At 44.2% G+C, this 26,198-nt stretch overlaps 1 protein-coding gene across 1 annotated transcript in view; it reads right to left on the reverse strand.

Annotated features, from left to right (window-relative positions):
• LOC118652679 (adhesion G protein-coupled receptor E2-like) overlaps window positions 1-26,198 on the reverse strand; it is a 37,724-nt gene that overhangs the window by 3,174 nt on the left and 8,352 nt on the right. The window contains exons 6-19 of the mRNA XM_036302733.1: window positions 18,324-18,400; window positions 17,626-17,775; window positions 17,004-17,050; window positions 16,803-16,880; window positions 16,209-16,386; window positions 13,138-13,245; window positions 12,729-12,949; window positions 12,367-12,546; window positions 11,081-11,278; window positions 10,574-10,809; window positions 2,859-2,925; window positions 2,506-2,597; window positions 1,509-1,677; window positions 1,313-1,423 (exon numbers count right to left, since the gene is read on the reverse strand). Coding sequence (XP_036158626.1) covers window positions 1,313-1,423; window positions 1,509-1,677; window positions 2,506-2,597; window positions 2,859-2,925; window positions 10,574-10,809; window positions 11,081-11,278; window positions 12,367-12,546; window positions 12,729-12,949; window positions 13,138-13,245; window positions 16,209-16,386; window positions 16,803-16,880; window positions 17,004-17,050; window positions 17,626-17,775; window positions 18,324-18,400 — 1,912 coding nt within the window. The remainder of the gene's footprint in view (window positions 1-1,312; window positions 1,424-1,508; window positions 1,678-2,505; window positions 2,598-2,858; window positions 2,926-10,573; window positions 10,810-11,080; window positions 11,279-12,366; window positions 12,547-12,728; window positions 12,950-13,137; window positions 13,246-16,208; window positions 16,387-16,802; window positions 16,881-17,003; window positions 17,051-17,625; window positions 17,776-18,323; window positions 18,401-26,198) is intronic.

Here is a 26,198-nt window from a genome sequence, read left to right on the forward strand (position 1 = left end):
CAACATTGGGAAGAATGCTTTTGAGAAAGTGAGGGAAGAATGAAGGGCATAAGGGTGGGAGAAAACAAAGAGGGAGGAGAGAGAATGTGTCAACAATAGTGCAAAAGTAATAGATAAGGCAAGAATGACGGGATTCAAAATGAAGGTGAAAGTTGTCTTCAGAGAGAAGGGAAATGGTGTGAATGATATGGCAATGTGGAGAAGGTGCATGCTAATGTATGCGTGGTTGAGAGGGTACAGTTCACAGAGTCATCACAATGACTCAGATTTTCTCTGTGGAATATATGGTACAAATATTTGCTGAGAAAGGGAAAGGGGATAGAAGATTCAACTGTGAAACCAGTGCTTGTGGAAGATGAGTGAACAGGTGAAAGATATACAGGACTTCCTGGGAGTATACTAGACTTCTTTTTAAAAAAATTATTTTAAAATATGTTTTTATTATTTGAGAGAGAGTGAGGAAGGTAGAGGGATAGAGAATGAGAAACATTTATCGGCTGACTCCTGCATGCCCCCTACTGGGGATCAAACCCGCAACTCAGGAGTGTGCCCTGACCAGGAATTGAACCAGGGACCTCTTGGTTCATGGGTCAATGCTCAACCACTGAGCCACAGTAGGCGGGCATAGTAGGCTCCTTTAAATGGGGAAGAAGATGCAAGGCGTTTAATGGAAGATGGAAGAAGAGGTGAGAAACTGTAAGTAAAAGAACTTTCTATGTCTAAAAATTTTTTTAAAAGAACTTGGTAAATCTAAACCACTGGTGGTTCTTAGTAATCATTGCCATGAATTATCTGATGCAATGATGCCTTTTCCTTCCTGGTTTTACAGTGGATGGAGGGTGCCGAAAATATCAGGAAGCCTTTAAGTCTAAAGTGCTAGCTAACACTTATTTCCATTTAATTCTTAAATATGTACATCATTTCCCCCATTTTTGCCTTTTTCTTGTGTAGTGCTGAGTGACTACGAGATAGAGATGGATGAAAAGGGTAAGATATTGTGGGTCTGAGTGCAACGGGCATCCCTGCTTCAGATAATTGATTCTTGCTTATTTAGTTAACCATGCATGGCACAGGGCAGGTGTTCAATAAGAGTGCTAATGTGTAAAAGTCAAGATGAACACTGCTCCTCAGGAGTAAGAGCAAAATATATATTTTCTAAGTGATACCATTGCTAATGGTTAAGGAATCAGAGAGTAAATTCAGTGGGAGCCATCCTAGGGCATCACCTGCTATGTACCCAGGTCTTCCAGTGTGTTGGCATGAGGTACTCTATCAGTTAGTGAAGTGCTCTGGGAGCAATGCATGACCTTACCACACTGTGTTTAGGGGCATCTGACTGGATTCCGCTGGAGAGGGTGTATTGCTCAGACTCTGTTTTGATTTTTCTGACGCCCTTCCAGCATTTCCTGTATTGCTCCCGGACCTGCAGAGACAAAGCATGCTCTGAGTCAGCTCACTGAGAGGACTGTGAATGGAACGAGTCCTGGGTGGGAGGTGGACAGTGGTACCTGCTGGCTGAGGAGACAGTACACCAGGAAGATGAAGACGCCCTGCAGGCTGTTGATGATGGTGAAGAGATAGGCCATGGCATGAGCAGCTGGACCCACCTGCAGGATTCCCAGACACCACGTGCAGCCCAAGATGAAGAGCTGAGCTATCGCTTTAAATGTCAGCATCCTGGGTTGGAGGAGAAGAGAGGCCCATATGCACCCAGAACAACAGAATCAAGACCATTCTCATCTCCACCCAATGAATACTCCTGCCTTCCCCTGTGGGTGGTGAGTTCACAAACAGACTTGAGTTTAGCTTTGACCTTTACTGTCAATGATTCTCCACAATAGAAATGCTACTTGGGTCCAGGATGGCATTTGGATTGAAATGAGTAGGGTTGTGACACTTCATAATGTAAGTTTCAAAAAAAATTTTTATAATGCTCCATGGTGATGCCTAATTTTATCTAACCAACATTACGTGTGTTCTGTGCATCAGGCTGTGTGCTTGAGCCTGGGCATTATAAGTCACAGAGGCAAGATTTCTATTTTCATAAAGCTCACAGGCTATTCCAATGACTAGTACAGAGGAATAATGACATGCAAGATGTAGAAAGGACACTGGAGAGGGGTGAGAGGGAGCCTGACTGAGAGTGGGTATGGAAGGATAGACTGGGTTGTGGGAGGAGTCACAGATCTTTCTAAGTGAACACAGGTTCTTTGCACTTTTGTTTTAGGACTGCTGACAAAAGGCCAAAGAGTGTTTATCAACCAATGTCAATTCTTCCTGTTGCTGAGGGAGTTACAAGATGGGATTTGAAACAGAACATTGTAGCTGGGAAGTCAGCTGACTACCACTGAATCCGAGCTGGCTGCCATTGGAGGTCAGCTGCATCTCTTTACTCTGGGTTCCCTCAGAAGACCCCGAGAAGGGACATCAGGGCTGCTGAGGCACATGGATTTGCTCTTGGGACCACACATGTCTGTGGGGTTGTCACCCTCTTCTCCATTTTACCTTGTATTCTTGAGGGTGGACACATCACTGTTGAGCGAAGAGAGTTTGCTTTTCAAAATCCAGAGCGTCATCAGAAAGAAAGCTAGATTGACCTTCAGGAAAACACACAAGGTTTAGTGAATAAAATTTTAGTTTGTTATCTCTACTCTAGCCCGTCCAACAGAAATTCCACATTTAAGTATTTTTCATATTTAATAACAGTGTTAGAGCTTGTAGTTTTAGGAGGAGTCTTAGAAAACCAAAGCAAACCCAAGACAATACAGGGACATTCTTGCTCATGTCATCCTCCCGCCACCTTATAATCCTATTGACCCTCAGCTGAGTGTTAAGGATGCTCTGATGTCTTCACTCACAAAGAGGATGGCGCAGACTGGTCCAAGGAAGCCCCATATAAATCCCTTTTCTGGGTGGAGCCAGCAGCTAAGAAAGAGAGAATTAAAAATGCATTGGTCCTTAGAAATGTAGAATAATTATGCAAATTCATTCATTAATTCATTCATCAACAAACACTGAATGTCTCTTCTGTGATAAGCTCTGTTCTTGCCTCTGAAGATACCATCATGAAGAAAGTACACATGGCCTTTAATCCTACACATCTCACAGACACACAATGAGACACACTGCAACAATAAAACAAAAATGGAAAGCTAACGCTCTATCCATTGAGCCAAAGCAGTTAGGACTGAATTTTTTAATTTATGGCTTTTTTGAGAGGTAGCTCACATATCATAACATTCACTCATTTTACTGTACAGTTCAGTGACCTTTAAAATATTCATAGAGTTGCCCTAGCTTGTTTGCCTCAGTGGATAGAGCACTGGCCTGTGGATTGAAAGGGCACATGCCCAGGTTGCAGTCTTGATCCCCAGTAGGGGGCATGCAAAAGGCAACCAATCAATGATTCTCATCATTGATATTTCTGTCTCTCTCTACCTCTCCCTACCTCTCTGAAATCAATAAAAATATATTTCAAAAAAAAATCATAGTGTTGTGTGATCATCACCACAATCTAACTTTAGAACATTTCGAACTCCTCTAAATGAAACTCATTCAGATCACAGAGGAGAAACCAAGATGGCAGCATAGGTAAACACTGGAGATTGCTGCCTCGCACAACCACTTCAAAAATACAACTAAAAGATGGAACGGACATCATCCAAAACCACAGGAAGGCTGGCTGAGTGGAAATTCTACAACTAGAAGGAAAGAGAAGAGCATACCGAGACTCAGAGGAGGTGTGGTGCAGAAGTAAAATACAAAGGTGTGGAGGTGCATGCGGAGAGGGCTGGCAGCTGAGGTCATGATTGTCTTTTTCAATCGGGAGGGAGTCTCAGGCTCTGAGCTCCAGTTCTGGGCAAGTCTCTGGGGACCCAGACTCACACGGGAGAAACGGGACTGTCTGGCATCAGTCGGAACTCGAGGGCAGCTTTCTCTCGGAGGCACACGAAGTGATTTCGGGGACCTCTGAGGACAGGACTGAGAGCAGCCATACTGCTCGCTCCTCCCGCCCAGTTGATCCCCTGGGGCTCCGCCCCGCCCAAGCCATGCACGGAGGCTTTTGCATATGAAAGGCCCGGCCCTTTGTAATCTGAAAATTACTTAACAAACTGCAGTTGCCCAAGGCCCCAGGGCAACTTGCATTGCTTTACAGCTGACTTCTGCAGGGTAGCCTCAGGCAGAGGCTAGATTAGCATCTCCATGGATCCAAGAGCCAGTGTACCCAGTGGTTAGAGTGGGACCATCCAATTATCTCCGCAGATCCATAAGGGACACACTTAGGAGGCAGACTCAGTGAGCATCAAAGCCCCACTGAAGCAAGTCTTGCCCCATAAAGGTGCCTTCAGCACAGAAGTTCTCCCACCGTAGACACAGCTGATTCTCACAGCCAATTGGTCTGGAGGTCAATCCCTCCCAGTGTTACCTACAACAATCAAGGCTTAACTACAACAAGACTGTGCACAAAGCCCACAAGGGGGTGGACCAAGAGTGTCTACCTCAGGTAATTGGGGAAGCTGAGCCACCGGGCCCTATAGGACACTTAGCACAGAAAGCCACTCTATCGACACAGTGAAGCATAAAAAATGCGGAGACAAAGAAACAGGTCACAAATAACAGAAACGGAGGAAAGCAAACTACTGGATATAGAGTTCAAAACCACACTTTTAAGGTTTTTCAAGAACTTTCTAGAAACCGCCGATAAATGTAGTGAGATCCTCAAGAAATCTAGTGAGACCCTGGATGTTGTGATAAAGGACCAACTAGAAATTAAGCATACACTGACTGAAATAAAGAATATTATACAGACTCCCAACAGCAGACCAGAGGATCGCAAGAATCAAGTCAAAGATTTGAAGTACGAAGAAGCAAAAAACACCCAACCGGAAAAGCAAAATGAAAAAAGAATCCAAAAATACAAAGATAGTCTATAGAGCCTCTGGGACAGCTTCCAGAGTACCAAATCCGAATTATAGGAGTGCCAGAAGAAGAGAGAGAGCAAGATATTGAAAACCTATTTAAAAAAATAATGGCAGAAAACTTCCCCTACCTGGTGAAAGAAATAGACTTCCAAGTCCAGGAAGTGCAGAGAACCCCAAACAAAAGGAACCCAAAGAGGACCACACCAAGACACATCATAATTAAAATGCCAAGAGCAAAAGACAAAGAGAGAATCTTAAAAGCAGCAAGAGAAAGACAGTCAGTTACCTACAAGGGAGTACCCATACGACTGTCAGCTGATTTCTCAACAGAAACTATGCAGGCCAGAAGAGAGTGGCAAGAAATATTCAAAGTGATGAATACCAAGAACCTATAACCAAGATTACTTTATCCAGCAAAGCTATCATTCAGAATTGAAGGTCAGATAAAGAGCTTCACAGATAAGAAAAAGCTAAAGGAGTTCATCACCACCAAACCAGTATTATATGAAATGCTGAAAGGTATCCTTTAAGAAGAGGAAGAAGAAGAAAAAGGTAAAGATACAAATTAGGAACAACAAATACACATCTATCATCAAGTGAATCTAAAAATCAAGTGAATAAATAATCTGATGAACAGAGTGAACTGGTGATTCTAATAGAATCAGGGACATAGAAAGGGAATGGACTGACTATTCTTGGGGGGGGGGGGAAGGGGTGTGGGGGATGCGGGAAGAGACTGGACAAAAATCGTGCACCTATGGATGAGGACAGTGGGTGGGGAGTGAGGGCGGAGGGTGGGGCGGGAACTGGGAGGAGGGGAGTTATGGGGGGAAAAAAGAGGAACAAATGTAATAATCTGAACAATAAAGATTTAATTAAAAAAAAAATCCCCACAAAACTCATTCATACTAGCAGTCACTCCTCATTCCTGCTTCCATGCACCCCACCGCCCACCATAGCACCACAGCAACAGTAATCTACTTTTTGTCTCTATGGATTTGCCTATTTTGGACATTAATGGAATTGTAAAATAAAATATTTTATGACTCAATTCTATCACCTAGCATGTTTTCAATCAAGGTTCATCCATGTTGCAGCATGTTTTAATGGCTAAATAATCTTTTCTTAAAATTCTTATATTATTTTTGTTGTTATTACTCACCCGAGGATATTTTTCCATTGATTTTTTAGGGATAGTGGAAGAGAGAGGGAAAGACAGAGAGAAACATCAATGTGAGACAAACACATCGAATGGTTGCCTTCTGCATGTGCTCCAGGCCAGTGCCTGGGAGGACCCTTCAACCAAGGTACGTGCCCTTGACCTGAGTCGACCCAGGACCCTTTGGTCTGCAAGCCCATGCTCTATTTACTGAGCCAAACTGACTAGGGCTGTCTTTTTATTTTAACCCTTTAATCTAATGCTGTGAAGTGACATCTCATTTTGATGTTATTGATTTTCATTTTCCTGATGACTGATAATGTTTAGCAACTTTTCATACACTGACTGGTCATTTACATTATCTTGGGAGAAATGTCTATTCAGATCTTCTGTCCATTTTCATTTATTTATATTTTATGTATTTAATTCTTTAAAAAATTTTTAAATTGGTTTTAGAGAGGAAAGGAGAGGGAGAGAGAGATAGAATCACCCATGATGAGACAGAATTATCCATCGGCTGCCTCCTGCACGCCACACACTGAAGATTGAGCCTGCAACCTGGGCATGTGCCCTGACATGGGAATCAAACCCAGGGCTTCGTTGTTCTCAGTTCAACACTCAACCACTGAGCCACACCGGCTAGGCTATTTAAATCTTTATTGTTGAAAATATTACATAGGTCCTCTTTTTCTTTTGTCCATTTTTAAATTGGGTTGTCTTTTGTTGTTGAGTTGTTCACTTAATTTTAACAACAGTGCAAAACAGAAGTTCTCTTATGTTTACAGGTTTGTAACTGAAGTGTAACGGGCTTAAGTCTGTTGCTTAAGGTTTTACTGATAAACAGTGACAGAATTCACTCTTGATCCACATGAGGGTAAGAACAGGGGTGGGCAAAAGTAGGCTTACAGTTGTGTGTATGTGAAACAGTTTATTCTTGGTTCAATTATTTATTAATTATTGTATTATTTTCCATACCAACAATTGTAAACCTTCTTTTGCCTACGCCTGTACAGAGGACATTTCAGGTCAATGAAGAGTGTAGTAGGGCAGTGAAATATACATTGAGAAAAATGTAAGCAGGAAAGAACTGATGTGTCCAAGAAGGAATCTCTCTAGAGTTGAGCTGATGCAGGCGCACGTAAGTTTGAGCAGCATGTTGTGGGTAAGAGTGCAGCTTCTGCGAGACTGATTTCCTGAATGTAAGTGTGCAGACTTGCTCTCCTTCTAAAAACAACAAATGCTTAAGCAAAACAACTAAGACCAACCATTTCAAAACTCTGACAACTACCCAAAGCCACAGAACAAACTGAAATAGTCCATCTGAGAGAAACTGCCGAAGCTTGGTAAGATTGGTGGGGAAGGACTCTGTGGTGTTTCAACTCTGAACTCTTTCCACTCCTTCTCTCCCCAGCTTAGTGGTGAGGCCGCCAAAAGCTGATAGCATTGCAGACAACAGGGAGAGCTGACATTTTTTGGAGCTTCTTTGAAAGCATCATCATTATCCCCAGAGCACAGTCAGTATTTTTTTCTGACCCTTTAGTTCTCCAGGAACCCTGTCTTCTCCAAATTTGGTGTATATTTTATTCCACTGAAAGCTCATCTCAGTGAGAGACAAAACAGCCTGCCCCTAGGGCATTGTCAAAATCACTGCCTAAGGCTGTGATTTCAGGTGGTGTCATCAAGAACTTGTCTAAGGCCCTGGCTGGGTGGCTCAGTTGGTTGGTGTGTGGTCCCAATGCACCAAGGTAGCAGGTTCAATCCCAGGTCAGGGCACATACAAGATTCAACCAATAAATGCATAAATAAATGGAACAAAAAATTGATCTCTCATTCTCCCTCTCTCTCTTTCTTTCTCCAACCCCCACATTTTTAAAAAATACATACTTGTATTTTTGTTGTTCTTAATCCTCACCTCAAGGATATTTTTCCATTGATTTTTAGAGAGAGTGGAAGGGAGCAGGAGAGGCAGAGAGACAGGGAGAAACATCAATGTGAGAGGGAACACATCGATTGGTTGCCTCCTGCAGGCACCCTCAACCAAGGCCTGGGAATCTGCAACCAAGGTAGGAGCCCTTGACCAGAATTGAACCTGGGGCACTTCAGTCCTTGGGCCGTCGCCGTATCCACTGAGACCAGCCAGCCAGGGCTCAACGCCCTCATTTGTATGTCTTCTTGGGAGAAATGTCTATTCAGGTCCTCTGCCCATTTTTTTTTTAGATTGTCGTTGTTGTTGTTGTTGAATTGTATGAATTCTTTATATATTTTAGATATTAACCCCTTATCAGAAGTGTTGTTTGCAAATACCTTCTCCCATTCAATGGGTAGCCTCTGGATATCTATCCAAAAATTTTTAAAATATTTATTCACAAAGATATGTGCATGACTACGTTCATTGCAGCATTATTCATGGTGGACAAGACATGGAAACAACCAAAGTGTTCTTCGATAGATGGTTGGATAAAGAAGATGTACTTATTATATACAATGGAACACTACTCCGCCATAAGGAAACATGAAGTTCTGTCTTTGTGCAACATTGATGGATCTTGAGAATATCATGCTAAGCGATACAATTCAGGCAGAAATAAATCAAGAATCCTATGATTTCACTCATATGTAAGATACAAAACTGAAAGCAAGAAATGAACAAACAAGACAAGCAAACAAACAAAAAAATCATAGACACAGACAACAGTATGCTGGTTACCAGAGGGAAAGAGGGGTGGGAGGAGGTAGTAAAGGGTAAAGGGGGAAATACAGGTTGATGGAAGGAGATTTGACTTTGGATGGTAAACATACAATGCAATATACAGATTATGTATTATAGAACTGTACACTTAAAACATATATAATGTTATTAACCAATGTCACCCCAATAAATATAATTCAAATATTTTAATTTGTACATGTATGCTTATAGCAGCATTTTTCATCGTAGTAAAAAAATGGAAACAATCAAAGTGTTTATCATCTGTTGGATGGATAAAAAATGTGATATATCTATATAATGGAATATTATTTACAAACAACAATACCAGCAACAACAACAATTCTAGGTGAGGCCTGGAAGCTGCAGAAATGGCCACAACACAGATGGGACCCCATAGCCCACAGGTCATGATGCTTGCTACAACATCATGAACCTTGAACACATTAAACCTAGTGTAAAAAGCTGACAATAAAAGAGTGCAAGCTCTGGAGAATGACTCCCTTGATTTGAATCCCAGTTCTGCTACTTACTAGCTGTTCCCCTTTGGGCATTTATTTAAACTCTTTGTGCCTCAATATACTTATCTGTAAAATGGGTAAAATCACAGTGTCTAGTTCACAGTATTGGTGTGAAGATGAATTGTGTTAACTAAGATACAAATGGTTAAAAAAAATGCCTGGTACAGCCTGGCTGGTATGGGTCAGTGGATTGAATATCATCCTATGCACTGAGAGGTTGCTGGTTTGATTCCTAGGACACATGCCTGGGTTGTGGGCTCCATCACCAGTAGGGGCCACACAGGAGGCAGGCCATCCATTTTTCTATCTCTCTCTTTTCCCTTCCTCTGTCTCTAAAAATCAATAGAAACATATTTTTAAAAAAAGAGATACAAAAGTGCCTGGCTCAGTCCAGTCAGCATGGCTCAGTGGTTGAGCATCGACCTATAAACCAGAAGGTCATGGTTTGATTCCAGGTCAGGAGGTCACAGTTTGATTCTCGGTTTGTGGGTTCAATTCCCAGTGTGGGGTGTGCCTCAGGAGGCAGCCAATCAATGATTAATGTTTCTCTCTCATCATTGATGTTTCTCTCTCTCCCTCTCCCTTTCTCTGTGAAATAAATATTTTAAAAAGTGTCTGGCACAGAGTAAGCACCATGTAGATCTCAACTATGTTACAATCTATAGTTCAGATTATTTAAATCAGTTCTATTTTTCCAAACTAAAATTAGGAACAACCTGTACTATATGAGGTAGGTTGAATGGTTTATAATGATGTCCTAAGCACCTTTTTTCATGACACCTTTGTTATTTCAAGGAGAGTTTTAGAGACATTCTTCTTAATTATTATAAACTAGAGGCCCCGTGCATGACATTTGTGCACTGCGGGGGGTGGGGGCGGTCACTCGCAGTCTGAGAGCTCTCGGGGGATGACCGACTGCTGGTTTAGGCCTGCTCCCCTAAGCTGGCAATTGGACATCTCCTCAAGGGTCCTTAGCGCTGCCATGGAGGCAGGAGAGGTCAGTGGGAGCGCATTGACCACCAGGGTGCAGCTCCTGCGTTGAGCATCTGCCCCCTGGTGGTCAGTGCGCATCATAGCTACTGGTAGCCCCACTGTTTGGTTTATTTGCATATTAGCATTTTATTATATAGGCATCAGAAAGATGCCCTAAGCATCATCACTTATTGTCTCTATTCATATGATCTGTCATAATCAGAATGCTATGTTGGTTCCACAAAGCCATGCTCCTGGGGAAGAAGAAAAAGAAGCGGGAATTTGCCCTTACCGAGCAGGTGTTCCATAAAGGTGAGGCCTGGATGCTGCAGAAATGGCCACAATCACAGCTGGGACTCCATAGCCCACAGGAAGCATGAACTTCTTCATGAACCTGCGCACACTCGAGTAGTTGACCACCGTCAGGTTGCGTGTGGTGAGAAAGAGGTGCAGGCCCTCCAGCAGCATCCAGGTGAAGGAGGCCAGGTAGAGATAGTGTAAGGCACCCGCGATGATGGCGCACAGCACCTGGGGGAGGGGTGAGAGTCACCAGGTGGGATTGTCAGGGTGGAGCATGGCCCCAGGACCTCTCCTATACCTTGGCATTTGGGAGAACTCTGCTGTATAGGAAGGAATTGTCAAAAGAAGGTGTGATTTCTAGTTGGGTCAGTCAATGTAACATTGGCTACTTACCCCTCTAACCTTCCCCAAACCCAAAGTCATTTTATTAAGGTGTCCAATGCAAGTGCACTCCTCATTCCATGGTCAGGGCATGCATCGTTTGGGACAGTGTCGGTACCTTAGGCTCAGTTCTGTCGATGGCCGTGAGGAAGAGCAGGTGGGCCAGGAAGAGGCAGATTGAGAGCTGCAGGTGGAGTGAGGTGCTGGTGTTCTGGATGGCTTTGCACAGCAGGAAGGTGAGGGCCGCCAGGAGGAGGCACAGCAGAGAGAGGCTCAGCCCCACGTAGGTGATCACAGCCAGGGCGGGATCATCATCCTGGGACCCAGGAAAGAGGAGAGAGCAGTCACACTCTCCTAATCTGGGTTAATGACCCTTCTACCATTTTCAGTTTTGGCAGAGTTCAACAAAATTAGGAGTGGAGGAGCCAGGTGAATTTGTGATGTTTATGGACACCGTTAGAATTCTAGGGGGTTCTGAACTGATTCATTCAGATCCTGTAAACACTGAGGGATAAGAGAGTCCTCATTCAGGACCAAGCCCTGGAAATCAAGATTTTCCTTCATGACTAAGCTTATAGGTTATCATGTGACAGTCACAGAGACACACGATCCCCTGTTGAGCATCATCCTCCATCCGCATGAAGTGATACTGTGTGACAGAGTCTGTATCAGGAGACTCGATGTCCAGGGATCAACTCCCCACCTTGGACTTACCTCATCCCTGCAACACCTGTTCCTTACAGATTTAGATCCTTGGTTAAGGAAAGATAAGTACTGATGATGGTGGTAGCTTAAAATTAATATTTCCAGCCCAATTTTTTATTATTTATTTTAAAAAATGTATTTGTATTGATTTCAGAGAGGAAGGGGGAGGGACAGAGAGAGAGATAGAAACATCAAGGATGAGGGACAATCATTGATCGCTGCCTCCTGCACAACCCCTACCAGGGATTGAGCCCATAACCCGGGCTTGTGCCCTTCATCATACTCAAACCCAGGACCCTTCAGTCCGCATGCTGATTCTCTGTTCTCTGAGCCAAACTGGCTAGGGCTCCTGACTATTTTTTAAAGATTAAAATTGTTCCTGCCTGATTTTTCAAATCATCTTAAATCCATAAGGAGAACTTAAAAAATATTAATTTTATTGTACGTATGTGTGAGAGAAAAAGAGGGATGGGGAGAGAGAAAAACAGAAATGTGAATATGATGAAGGAAGTGGAGGACAGCAATCCTCAGATGAGATGCTTGTGTATGACCCTGACGGGACAACCCAGGTGCACCATGTTTATTTATTGACTCACATAAATTGCAGAATAATAAATTATGTTTTTTTAGGTGCAACATGCATGGGAGTTTATTACATAGCAATAGACATTGAACAAAGTCCCTTCTCAAGGCTCTCACCTGCACATCATAGTGGGCCATGAGGACAGCAAAGCTGCTGAGGTGGCTGCATTGGCAGGTGGTGCTGGTGTCTCCGGTGCCCACCATCCAGCAGCCTTTGGTGGACCAATGATCACTTCCATTCTGGCCAGGCTCCCAGAAGACACAGAACACCTTCTGCCTTGGCCCTAGGGTCACTGACTGTAGGAACAGGGCAGGGTGTGAGCTGGTGTTTCTCTTGCTCAGAAATGCTGACCCAAATCCTGCTTGTGATGGGCATTCCTGGGGAGATGATGCACCCATGCGAAAGGCCCTGAACCCCAAGACTGTGTCCAGGACTCAGGCCTCTTCCACACCCACAGCCTTGTTTCACCACCACTCACATGCTTGAAGACAAAGGTAACTGGGGAGCTGAGGTTCTGAGTGTCCGTATTGCTGACAAAGGCTGTTATGACATCTGAGAGCAGGACGGGGGAGACTTCCTGCAGCAGGCCCTTGTGTGTCTCATGCAGAACTGACTGCTCCTCAGTTTCCCGGACCAGGGGGGCCCCAACCAGCAACTTGCCCATCCCTGGAGAGGAGACAAGGCCCACCACAGAAGGGCCTACAAGACAAGGACAAGGTTGACATCTTGGGTTGTCCCAAAGGCCCCCTTCCTTCTGGGATGCATTCTCTCCTTTGACCCACCACAGCCCATACTTCCCTTTAATATTTAATTCTCTGTTTGTCACGTCCATGGGTGTCTTATTCCACTTGAAGCCTCATTGACCTTCTCTTCACCTCAGTCATTACCTGAGCCACCTGAGTCCTGCACCACATCCCAGTTCACCAGCATCTTTGCCTGATTAACACTCAGGGTGACATTCTTGTCTCCTTGCTTCTTCACCTCCAGGGACAGTTCTATGAGTTGTGGGAGTTACATAAGGGAATTAGACTAGTAACTGTGCCAGCAGTTGTAGCTATAATACCATTTTATTGTATAGATATCTTTTATATATATTATGTTACACTATATATCAAATGTTATCAGTAATATTATTATAGGTATACCAAATAATGCCATATATATGTTATAATAAGGCACATATTTTGTATACATAAGAATGACATATATATATACCAATCTGAATTTTCAAAGGATTATCAGAGAAACGACAAATTATATAACCTGAATAAAATAAACAAATTTCCACAGACCCATGAACTATAAAAGTAACTGAAGAACTAGAGTGTGAACAGACCTGTCACAAGTAAGGAGATCAAATCTGTAATCAAAACTTTCTAAATGAAAAGTTCAGACCTGAATTCGACTAACCATTTAAGGAAGAGTTAACACCAATTCTTGTACACTCCTAAAAAATAGAATGAAAGGGAACACTGAATAATTTTATGAGGCCACAATTACTCTAAAAACCAAACTAGAAAAAAATATCAAAAGAAAACAAAACAATAGACCATTAACTCTTATGAACATAGGTGCAAAAATCTTCAACAAAATATTAGCAACAAAGTTATCCAAGAAGGCTCAAGACTTGTCCACTGAAAACTAAAAAATATTGCTAAAGAAATTTAAAAACCCTAAATAAATGGAAAGGTATCCTGTGATTATGAATTGGAAGACTTCATATTTTAAACATGGCAAGATTCCCAAAAGTGATCTACAGATTCAATGCAATACTAACAATATTCCAAAAGCATATTTTTGTTTGCAAAAATGGAAAAGCTCATCCTAAAATTCATATGGTATTGAAAGCGGCCCCAATACCCAAACAGTATTTGAAAATGAAAAACAAAGTTGGAGAACTCACACTTCCTGATTTCAAAATGTATTACTAGTATACAGTAACCAGAGCAGTATGGTACTGCCATATGAGTAGACATGTGTACCCTCAAAATAAAATTGAGAGTCCAGAAATAAACCCATTTATTTATGGTTAACCGATTTTCAACAGAATCCTTCAATGAGGGAAAGAATAGTCTCTCCCGTAAATGGTGCTGGGGCATCTGGCTCTGCACAAGCGAAAAAAGGAAGATGGACTCACACCTCACACAATACACAAAAATCGGGTCAAAATGGGTCAAAGACCTACATTTAAGAGCTAAAAATAGAGCAGTTAGGCACAGCCCCTGTAGTTCAGTGATTGAGCATTGACCCAGGAACCAAGAGGCACCCTCCTCCCCGGCTTGTTTGGTTCCGGGACAGGGCACATGCCTGGGTTGCAGGCTCTATCTCCTGTGGTGTGTGTGCAGGAGGTAGCCAATCAATGATGTTTCTCTTTCATTGATGTTTCTCTCTATCCCTCTCCCTTCCTCTTGATCTAAAAAAATCAATAAAAATGTTAAAAACATTACCCCCCTCCTCCCAGCCCCTACACCCACCCATGAGGTTTCACTACCCTATTGCCCATGGGCTATGCATATAAGTATATAGGTTCTTTGGTTTATCTCATCATTGGTGTTTCAATCTCTCTCTCCTTCTCCCTCTCCCTCTCTCTGAAATCAACAAAACCATATTATGGAGAAAAGAAATAGAGGTGATGGCTGTACAACTCTGAATGTATTAAATGCAACTGAATTGTACACTTTAATTAAAATGGTGGATTTTATGTTATGTGAAATTCACCTCAAAAAACTCACTTAAATATCAGATAATATTAAGTTGTATTCCTCCAAATTTAATGATTTGTTTTCTTTTGAGGCCATTTCTATTTTATCTTAATTTATTTATTACTAGAGGCCCAGTGCACAAAATTCATGAACTGTGTGTGTGGGGGGGTCCCTCAGCTCAGCATGAACCATCTCCAATCTGGGACCCCTCGGGGGATGTCTGACTGCCGGTTTAGGCCTGATCCCTAAACTGACAGTCAGAAATTCCTCTCACAATCTGGACTGCTGGCTCCTAACCACTCACCTGCCTGCCAGCCTGATCACCCCATAACTGCTCCTCTGCCAGCTTGATTGACACCTCACTGCTCCCCTGCCAGCCTGATCGCCCCCAACTGCCATCCCCTGCCAGCCTGGTCATCCCCAACTGCCCTCCTCTGCCAGCCTGTTCACCCCCAATTGTCCTCCCCTGCTGGTCATCTTATGATAAAATGGGGGCAGCCATCTTGTGATGATTGGGGGCAGCTATTTTGTGACAAAGTGAGGGTGTGAGGGTCAATTTGCATATTATCTCTTTATTATATAGGACTAGAGGCCAGGTGCACAAAATTCGTGCACTGGAGAGGGTGTCCCTCAGCCCAGCCTGCACCCTCTCCAATCTGGGACATCCCTCTCACAATCTGGGACTGCTGGCTCCTAACCACTCGCCTGCCTTACAGCCTGATCACCCCTTAGTCGCTCCCCTGCCAGCCTGATTGACACCTAACTGATCTCCTGTTGGCCTGCTGGCCCCCAACTGACCTCCCCTGCCAGCCCGATTGCCTCCAACTACCCTCTCCTGCTGGCACAATCACCCCTAACTGCCCTCCCCTGCTGGCCTGGTTGCCCCAAACTGCCTGCCCCTGCTAGCCTGGTCGCCTCTAACTGCCCTCCCCTGCCGGCAGCCATCTTGTGAAAAAATGGGCACGGCCATCTTGTGAACACATGGGGGCAGCCATCTTTTGCAAGGGCGTGGCAGTTAATTTTCATATTAATGCTTTATTATATAGGATAATTATTTCATCTGCTGATAATTTATATTACAATGAAAATGTGTAGTATTGATAATTTTTTTTCATTTTCTTTTCATCTTTTATCTTAATATGTGTATGAGAGTAACAAGGAGGTACAAGTGTGATCATTCAGCTCTAGTGCGATGAGAAGAGGAATGAGGTGAGGAGCAGGCAGAGCAGAGCCTGGGGGCAGGCGGGGTTACTTGCCTGTTCCTGCAGCTGTCCTGAAGGTCAGGGTCCCATTGGACAAGGCCTTGCTCAGCTCTCTCAGGATGTGCTCCTGGCCAGTGAGCAGGTTAGTGGCCACACAGTACTGCTCTGAACGAGGCAGAGTAAACAGGTCCCCTGGGGTCTCCAGCAGATTATCCACCTCCTGTATGATGTCCTGGGGGGATGGGGACACAGAACCAGTGGATCTTGTGCCAGAGAAGGTTCAGGAAGATCCTGCCCACTCAGCTTCTGAGAACAGACCCTAGAACCTGTCTATTTGGGGACAAAGGTGGTACCCGATGGTATTCCCTGGGTCTTTGCTAGTGCAATCCACCACTCACAGGTCAACCCCTGGTCATGGCTACCAAGGACAATGCAAGCTCAGTGGCCAGAACAAGAGGAAAGGTGTTAATAGGTGTACATGGGTCTAACAGTGAGTACAAATACTTGGTCTGCTCTTCCCACCCACCCTGGGACAACGGGGCCTCAGAAAAGGGCGCCGTTGTGTTGGGTTCGGTCTCCTTCCAGACCAAGGCTTCCTTGGGTCTCTATGGGATGCCTCCACCTGCCTCCCCTGAGTCCTGTCCTTACCTGGATGGTGTCCTGGGCTGGAGCAGACTTGAAGTCTCTGCGCAGGTCCTGGACTCTTTCAAAGAAGCGAGAGAGACTCTGGGGAAATGAGATGGGGCCTTAGAGGGCCTCATGCATGTGTTGGGGAGTGTGGGGAAATGGGTGGATGGTGGGCTGAGAGTGGAGGGAACTTGCTTTCTGGTCCTGGTTGGAGTCACTCACCTGGCTCTTGATTTCAGGGGGTGGGGTCCAGGTGGGGAAGGAGATATCTGCAGGGGACAGAACAGCAGTTCATTAGGTGTGTGTGTATGAGTGTTTGTGTGTGTGTGTGTGTGTGTGTGTGTGTGTTGGAGGCAGGATCGAGGGTCAGGCCCTACTTTCACACTGAGTAGTCCTTTGTTTATTCAGGAATCAGGGCCCCTCTCCTCTCACCCCACTCCCTTCCCGTATCCAGCCCCCCTCCCTACCACGCCTTGGCTGGAGGTGATGACACCTGCTGACTGCACATCCCTGAGTGGCAGAAGCAGGGGTTATGGGAAGTGTGCAAATGCCTGACCCACAGCAGGTCAGCCCCCACAGAGGTACAGGTTGTGAGATATTAAATACCTTTGTCCCAGTTAGTAATTAGCTGCTGCCTGGGGTCCCCCAGGAGCCTTCCTCTTGGTACCCCAGCTCCTTCTGCAGGATCCCCAGATCTTTTCCCATTTAGTCTCAAAGAATGGAAGCCTGGCCCAGCAGGGCACCCCCAGCATTCATTGCACTGGGTTCGTGTGGCTGCCCATGAATATGTGATCAGGTGACTTCAGCTGTGGATCTTTGGGAATATGGGATCTTAACTCCAAACCTTGTTCACAGATGGTGTTGTGTGGGCCATTGGGGGACCCAGGAACCGGCTTCCAGCCAGGGCGACAGAGGCAGTCATAGCTGCCCTCGGTGTTGTGGCATTGGGTGGATTTGTGGCAGGAGTTTTGCCCCGAGGTACATTCATCCACATCTGAGGACAAACCAGAGAGAGTGTCAGGCCCTCCTTCTACTCCCTACACACAACCCTCCTGCCCCTTCTCTCAAAGTACACCAAAGACACCCCCACTACACCCTGCTTAACAGCCACCTAGTCCGACAGTATACACACTTGTGGTGACATTTTCCAGTGTAAAAGCACCATAAGCTCAGAGCGCTCCTGGAAGGTGGACAGGAGAGGACTGTGTGAGTGCAAGTGTCATCCCAAAGCTGTGCTCCCACCTGTGGGGCAGGATGGACTGGGGGAGGACCTGGGAGGCTGCCGCACTGATAGCTCCCATGCGCTGAGTCTGTGGGCTGTGGCACCGCCATGCACAGAGCTGCGCTCATGCCATTTTAGAACAGAATCTGATGCTCAGCCCTGCCCGGCCCAGGTCCCCTCTCCTCACTGCCTGCACTGGGCACACACCATTGCTGAAAGTGCTGCCCCTTCTCTGCCAAAGCTCCTTATGGCAGCTTCCTTTCAGATGGCTCAGCAAAGGAAAAATGATGTGGTTCTTTTATGGGATCTGAACTCCGAACCTTCACAGACGGTGTTGTGTGGGCCACTGGGGGACCCAGGAATAGGCTTCCAGCCAGGATGGCAGCGGCACTCATAGCTGCCCACAATGTTTGGCAATGGGTCGTATGAGGCACGGTTGTTTTTGTGTGTGTGTTTTAAAAATATGTTTTTATTGGTTTTAGGGAGAGAGGAAGGGAGAGGGATAGAAAATAGAAACATTGATTGGTAACCTCCTGCACACCCCCTATTGGGGATGGAGCCCACAATCCGGTCATGAGCCCTGACCAGGAATCAAACCACTGACCTCTTGGTTCATGGCTCTACATTCAACTACTGAGACACACCAGCCAGGCCTTTGGCAGGGGTTTTTGCCCCGAGGTACATTCATTCCCATCTGAGGACAAAGCCAGAGCATCAGGCCCTCCCCGCACCCACTTCTCATTGCCTGAGGATCCCACTGTTAGTACACAGGCCACCACCTGGTGACCTTCAACTTCACCCTCAAAGCACATTACAGTGGCCTCCTACAAGATGGACATGGCAGGGACCATAGTCTCCAGTTTATAAGTGGCAAATCCAGGAGGGAAACTGAGTCATGAGGGCAGAACTTCCTGACCAAGAACTCCTGCCTACGTCTTCCTGACTACATCTTCAGAACATTTCACCCCAAAGCCACGGAATATACATTCTTCTCAAGTGCACATGGGACATTTTCAAAAATATACCACATATTGGGTCACTAACAATGTCTCCCCAAATTCAAGAAGATTGAAATCATACCAAGCATCTTCTCAGATAACAATGGCATAATATTAGAAATAAACTATAATAAAAACAACCCCAAATACTCAAACACTTGGAAGCTGAATAGCATGTTATTAAATATTGATTGGGTTACCAATGAGATCAAAGAAGAAATTAAAAACATCCTGGAAACTAATGACAATGAAAACACAACAATCCAAAACCTATGGGACACAATGAAAGCAGTCCTGAGAGGGAAGTTTATAGCCCTACAGGCCTACCTCAAAAAATAAGAAAAAATGGTAGTAAATCATCTAACTCTACATCTCAAAGAATTAGAAAGAGAGCAACAAGAAAAGCCCAGAATGAGCAGAAGAAAGGAGATAATAAAGATCAGAGCAGAAATAAATGACACAGAGACCAAAAAAACAATACATAAAATCAATGAAACCAAGAGCTGGTTCTTTGAAAGGATAAACAAGATTGATGAACCTCTAGCCAGGCTCACCAAGAAGCAAAGAGAGAGGACCCAAATAAACAAAATCAGAAATGATAGAGGTGAAATAACAACAGACCCCTCAGAAATACAAATGATTGTTAAAAAATACTATGGACAACTCTACTCCAAAAAACTAGACAACCTGGAGGAAATGGACATATTCCTAGAAAAATACAACATTCCAAAACTCAATCAGGAAGAATCTAAAAATCTCAATAGGCCAATAAATATGAAAGAAATTCAAGCAGTCATCGAAAAGCTTCCAGCAAACAAAAGCCCAGGTCCAGACGGCTTCACAGGAGAGTTTTACCAAACATTAAAGGAAGAACTAAAACCTATCCTCCTCAGATTACTACAAAAAATTCAAGAGGAAGGAACATTTCCAAGTTCATTCTATGAAGCCAGCATCACCCTAATACCAAAACCAGGGGAAGACAACAGAATGAAAGAGAATTACAGGCCAGTATCCCTCATGAACATAGATGCCAAAATCCTCAACAAAATCTTAGCAAATCGGATCCAGCAGTACATCAGAAAGATCATACACCATGACCAAGTAGGATTTATCCTGGGGATGCAAGGATGGTACAATATCCACAAATCAATAAACACGATACATCGTATAAACAAAATGAAAGAAAAAAACCACATGGTCATATCAATTGATGCAGAAAAAGCATTTGACAAAATCCAACACCCATTTCTGATAAAAACTCTCAGCAAGGTGGGAGTAGAAGGGTCATACCTCAACATAATAAAAGCCATATATGATAAGCCCACAGCCAACATCATACTCAATGGACAAAAACTAACACCATTTCCCCTAAGAACAGGAACAAGACAGGGATGCCCCCTCTCACCACTCCTGTTCAACACGTATTGGAAGTATTAGCCATTGCAATGCAAGACAAGAAGAAGAAATAAAAGGCATCCAAATTGGAAAAGTAGAAGTAAAACTGTGCTTATTTGCAGATGACATATTATACATAAAAAACCCTAAAGACTCGATCAAAAAATTATTAGACTTAATAAATGAATTTGGCAATGTAGCAGGATACAAAATTAATGCCAAGAAATCTATGGCATTTCTATACACCAATAGTGAACTTACAGAAAGAGAGACTAAAAAAGCAATCCCATTTACCATCGCACCAAAAAAATTAAGCTACCTAGGAATAAGCTTAACTGAAGAGGTAAAAGACCTCTACTCAGAAAACTACAGGACGTTGAAAAAAGAGATAGAGGAAGACATAAACAGATGGAAGAACATACCATGTTCTTGGATTGGTAGAATCAACATCATTAAAATGTGCACACTACCCAAAGCAATCTATAAATTCAATGCACTTCCCGTTAAAATACCAACGGCATATTTCACAGATCTAGAACGAACTCTCCAAAAATTCATCTGGAATAAAAAAAGACCCCGAATAGCTGCAGCGATCCTGAGAAAGAAGAATAAAGTAGGTGGGATCTCAATACCAGATATCAAGCTGTATTACAAAGCCATTGTTCTCAAAACTGCCTGGTACTGGCACAAGAACAGACATATAGATCAATGGAATAGAATAGAGAGCCCAGAAATCGGCCCGAACCAATATGCTCAATTAATATTTGACAAAGGAGGCAAGAACATACAATGGAATCAAGACAGTCTCTTCAATAAATGGTGTTGGGAAAATTGGACAGATACATGCAAAAAAATGAAACTGGACCACCAACTTACACCATACACAAAAATAAACTCAAAATGGATAAAGGACTTAAATGTAAGACGGGAAACCATGAAAATACTAGAGGAATCCAAAGGCAACAAAATCTCAGACATATGCCGAAGCAATTTTTTCACTGATACAGCTCCTAGGGCATTGGAAACTAAAGAGAAAATAAACAAATGGGACTACATCAAAATAAAAAGTTTTTGCACAGCAAAAGAAACCATCAACAAAACAACAAGAAAGCCCACTGCATGGGAGAATATATTTGCCAATGTTATCACCGATAAGGGTTTAATCTCCAACATTTATAGGGAACTCATACAACTTAACAAAAGGAAGATAAACAATCCAATAAAAAAATGAGCAAAGGACCTAAATAGACACTTTTCAAAAGAGGACATTCAGAAAGCCAAGAGACATATGAAAACATGCTCAAAGTCACTAATCATCCGAGAAATGCATATCAAAACAACAATGAGGTACCACTCACACCTGTCAGACTGGCTATCATCAACAAATCAACAAATGACAAATGCTGGAGAGGATGTGGAGAAAAAGGAACACTTGTGCACTGCTGGTGGGAATGCAGACTGGTGCAGCCACTATGGAAGACAGTATGGAGTTTCCTCAAAAAGTTAAAAATGTAACTCCCATTTGACCTAGTGATCCCACTTCTAGGAATATATCCCAAGAAATCAGAAACACCAATCAGAAAGGATATATGCACCCCTATGTTCATAGCAGCACAATTCACCATAGCTAAGATTTGGAAACAGCCTAAGTGCCCATCAGCAGATGAACAGATTAGAAAAATGTGGTACATCTATATGATGGAATACTATGCTGCTGTAAAAAGAAGTAATTCTTACCATTTGTGACAGCATGGATGGAACTGGAGAGCATTATGCTAAGTGAAATAAGCCAGTCAATGAAAGAAAAATACTACATGATCTCACTCATTTATGGATAATTAAGACCATTATAAACTGATGAGAAAAAATAGATACAGAGGCAGAGCAACATCGAACAAACTGTCAAACTACAGCGGGAGGGCTGGGGAGGGTTGGACGGTGGCGGATTGGGGGGGAGGTAAGAGATTAACCAAAGGACTTATATGCATACATACGAGCATAACCAATGGACACAAGACACTAGGGGGAATGGGAGGCTAGGGGAGGGTCAAGGGGAGAAAAGAAGAGACATATGTAATACTCTTTGTAATACTTTAAACAATAAAACAATAAAAATTAAAAAAAGTAGGAGGAGTCCTATATTGGGTCATTCGTACATCTCCAAATGGCCATTTTTTTTTTTTTTTTTTTTTTTTTTTTTTTTTTTTTTTTTTTTTTTGTGAGGAGCTAACTGCTCCCAACACCCAAAGAGCAGGTAAAGAAATAAACCCTGCCCTACGTGGTACAGCCTGCCACACCCCGAATTTTGAGCTTTACTGAGGGAGCAAAGGCAGAGGCCAAGTTTAAGGGTAGAACAGTCTCGAGGAGCACTCAGTGAGCTGATGGGAGGAGGGGCCATCTGCCCCACTATTCTAGGAACCACAGTGATAAAAAGTCCAGGGTTCCAAGGGCAGAAAAATATGTTGGGCCACTCACAGAAGAGTAACTTTGGGACAGAAAATGCACTCATCATATTTCCTCAAAGCAAAAGAGCACCTACCCCACCTAAAGCGCTCTCAGAAACAGACTTTAGAGTGATTAAGATTGACAGCTGGCTGATAGGCCAAGGTGGGTAGAGATGGAACTCAGGGAAGTGTACTGAACCAGCCCAGGCCCCGGGCATCTAACAAACCTAATCTAGAGGGCAGTTTGGCCCCTCTTGCTTACAGCCAAGGCCTGTGGAGACAGACACAAGCAGTGGACTGGTGCATTGCTTGGAGCTTCAGGCAGGTTTCTAAAAGTCAACAGACAGTACCTGACAGTAGTTAGCACCTAAGTACCTAACAGGAACCCAGAATTGGCATACAGAACAAAAGAGTAGGGTCCTAAGCCAGTTCCCATGGGGTATTAAAACTCAGCTGAAATGAACAACACTTCACATCCCACCCCCCAACTTTTTTCTTCCTCTTTTCTCCTTTTTACTGATGTTTTTATTCTCCTTGATCCTTTTTAGTTTTTCTCTTTCCTTTCTTTCCCCCCCTTTTAAAATTTATCTTCCTTGTTTCTCTGCTATATTGATTTGTTATTATTCTAGTCTCTGTTGTTTTGTTCATATATCTAATTTTCCTCTTCCCTTTTCCTATTCAATTTTCCTTTCATTCACTATTCATTTTTTAAATCTCTTTCTCTTTTCTTTTTTCCTAATTTCTTCTTTCACTTCCTAAATTTAGGTCTATCTGCTCTCTTTCCTTTTCAAAATTTTTTTCTTATCTTTTCATTTCTTTTCTCCTTATTTTATTCTAAACCATTTCCTTCCCCTATTCCTCTAATTCTTTATTCTTATTTCTTTATTTAAGCTCTGCATTTACAGATTCTTCTCTCCATTTCTTGGTGTTTTTTGTTTGTTGTGTTGTGTTTTATCCCCATATTTCTTTCTTTCTTTTTTTTCTATCATTTTCTCATCCCTAATTCTCTTTTCCCTGGTGGTCACTTTTGTTGGGGCTACAGAGGACTTGTGTACATTCTTGTTCTCTTTCTCCTGGGTGATGTTTTATTTTGTGCTGTTCTTTTGTTGTATTTTGTGCCGTTCAGTCAGCATCTCCAAAATGGCTGGCACAACATGGTCAGGGGTAAGCCACATAATCAGACACCCTGGAAGGAGACTCCATCCACAAATGAGACAATAACATTCAAGACTCAAAAAGAACAGGAGAATTCAAATACCTAAATTAGGGGCCTTCTTAGAACTCTCAGCTCTGGAGACCTGAGAGACTGCACCACTGGGTCCCACAAAACACCTATTACGTAAGACCAACTCACAAAATCTGAGTGGTATAGCAGTTTGATTTACAAGCGATAGATAGAAATAAATGAAAGCACAAAAAGTGGAGAGACAAGGAAACAACCCCTAAATCAGCACGGTTCTCAACCTGGGGGTTGTGACCCCTTTGGGGGTCGAACGACCCTTTCACAGGGGTCGCCTAAGACCATCAGAAAAGACATATCTACACTAATAAAAGAGAAACATGGTAATTGGCGTACGACCGCTACCCTTCCCATTGGCTAATCAGCGAGATATGCAAATTAACTGACAGCCAAGATGGCGGCCGGCAGCCAGGCAGCTTGAAACTAACATGAGGCTTGCTTGCTTCAGTGACAGAGGAAACCAACGTTCCCCACCTGCGGCTGCAGGCCTCTGAGCCTGCAGTTTAAGAACTATGTAACAAATACCGCCAGACTTCAGCCAGCAGGATCCCAACATTGTATGCAAAGGCCAGAAACCTACTTTCAGCAGTGGAGGCCTAAGAGCTGGAGCCAAGCCTCAAGCTAAAGCTGGCCCAGAATAAAAAAAAAGGAAAAAAGGAGCGGTTGGGAGCTTCAGTCACCCCCAGCCTGAAAACAGCCCTCAGCCCCTCACCCAGACTGGCCAGGCACCCCAGTGGAGATCCCCACCCTGAAGGATGTGTGACCAGCTGTAAACAGCCATCATCCCGTCACCCAGGCTGGCCAGGCACCCCAGTGGGGACCCCCACCCTGATCCAGGACACCCTTCAGGGCAAACCAGCCGGCCCCCACCCGTGCACCAGGCCTCTACCCTATATAGTAAAAGGATAATATGCCTCCCGGCACTGGGATCAGCGTGACAGGGGGCAGCTCCCAAACCCCCTGATCGCCCTGTGGCTCTGTGTGTGACAGGGTGCGGCACCCCAACACCCCCCCCCCCACGGGCCCTGCTCTGTGTGTGACGGGGTAGAGCCATAACCTCCCCATCGGCCCTGCCCTGAGTGTGACAGTGGCGGCGCCCCAACCCCCTAATTGGCCCTGCTCTGTGGGTGATAGAGGGCGGCGCCCCAACCCGCTGATCCGCCCTGCTCTGTGTGTGACAGAGGACGGTGCCCAAACTCCCCTATTGGCCCTACTCTGTGAGTGACAGGGGGGAGCTCCTCAACCCCCTGATGGGCCCTGCTCTGTGCATGACAGGGTATGGAGCCCCAACCCCCCTGATGGGCCCTGCTGTGTGCGTGACAGGGGGCAGCGCCCCAACCCCCTGATTGACCCTGCTCTGTGCGTGACGGGGGTGGCGCCGCAACCTCCCCATCGACCCTGCCTTGAGTGTCACAGGGGGCGGTGCCCCAACCCCCCAATCGGCCCTACCCTGAGCGTGACTGAGGGTGGCATCGCAACCTCCCAATCCGCCCTGCTCTGTGCATGACAGGGGGTGGCGCCCCAACATCCCAATCGGCCCTGCTCTGAGCCCGACCAGGGGCTGCACCTAGGGATTGGGCCTGCCCGCTGCCACCCGGGAGCAGGCCTAAGCCAGCAGGTCGTTATCTCCCGAGGGGTCCCAGACTGCGAGAGGGCACAGGCGGGGCTGAGGGACTCCCCCCTCCCCCCCGAGTGCACAAATTTTTGTGCACCGGGCCTCTAGTTGAATATATAATTACATATTATTTTTGTGATTAATCACTATGCTTTAATTATGTTCAATTTGTAAACATGAAAATACATCCTGCATATCAGGTATTTACATTACGATTCATAACAGTAGCAAAATTAAAGTTATGAAGGAGCAATGAAAATAATTTTATGGTTGGGGGTCACCACAACATGAGGAACTGTATTGAAGGGTCGCAGCATTAGGAAGGTTGAGAACCGCTGCCGTAAATGAAAGAAAAGGAGGAATCACCAGAAAAGGAACTAAATTAAATGGAGGCAAGTAATTTGTCAGATAAAGAATTCAAAGTAATGTTTATAAGGATGCTCAATTATCTGAATGAGAATTACTAGCAACTCAATGAGAAGTATAAGAAGCTGAATGAGAAA

This window comes from Myotis myotis, unplaced genomic scaffold, assembly GCF_014108235.1.
Source record: "Myotis myotis isolate mMyoMyo1 unplaced genomic scaffold, mMyoMyo1.p scaffold_m19_p_33, whole genome shotgun sequence".
Taxonomy (NCBI): Eukaryota; Metazoa; Chordata; class Mammalia; order Chiroptera; family Vespertilionidae; genus Myotis; species Myotis myotis.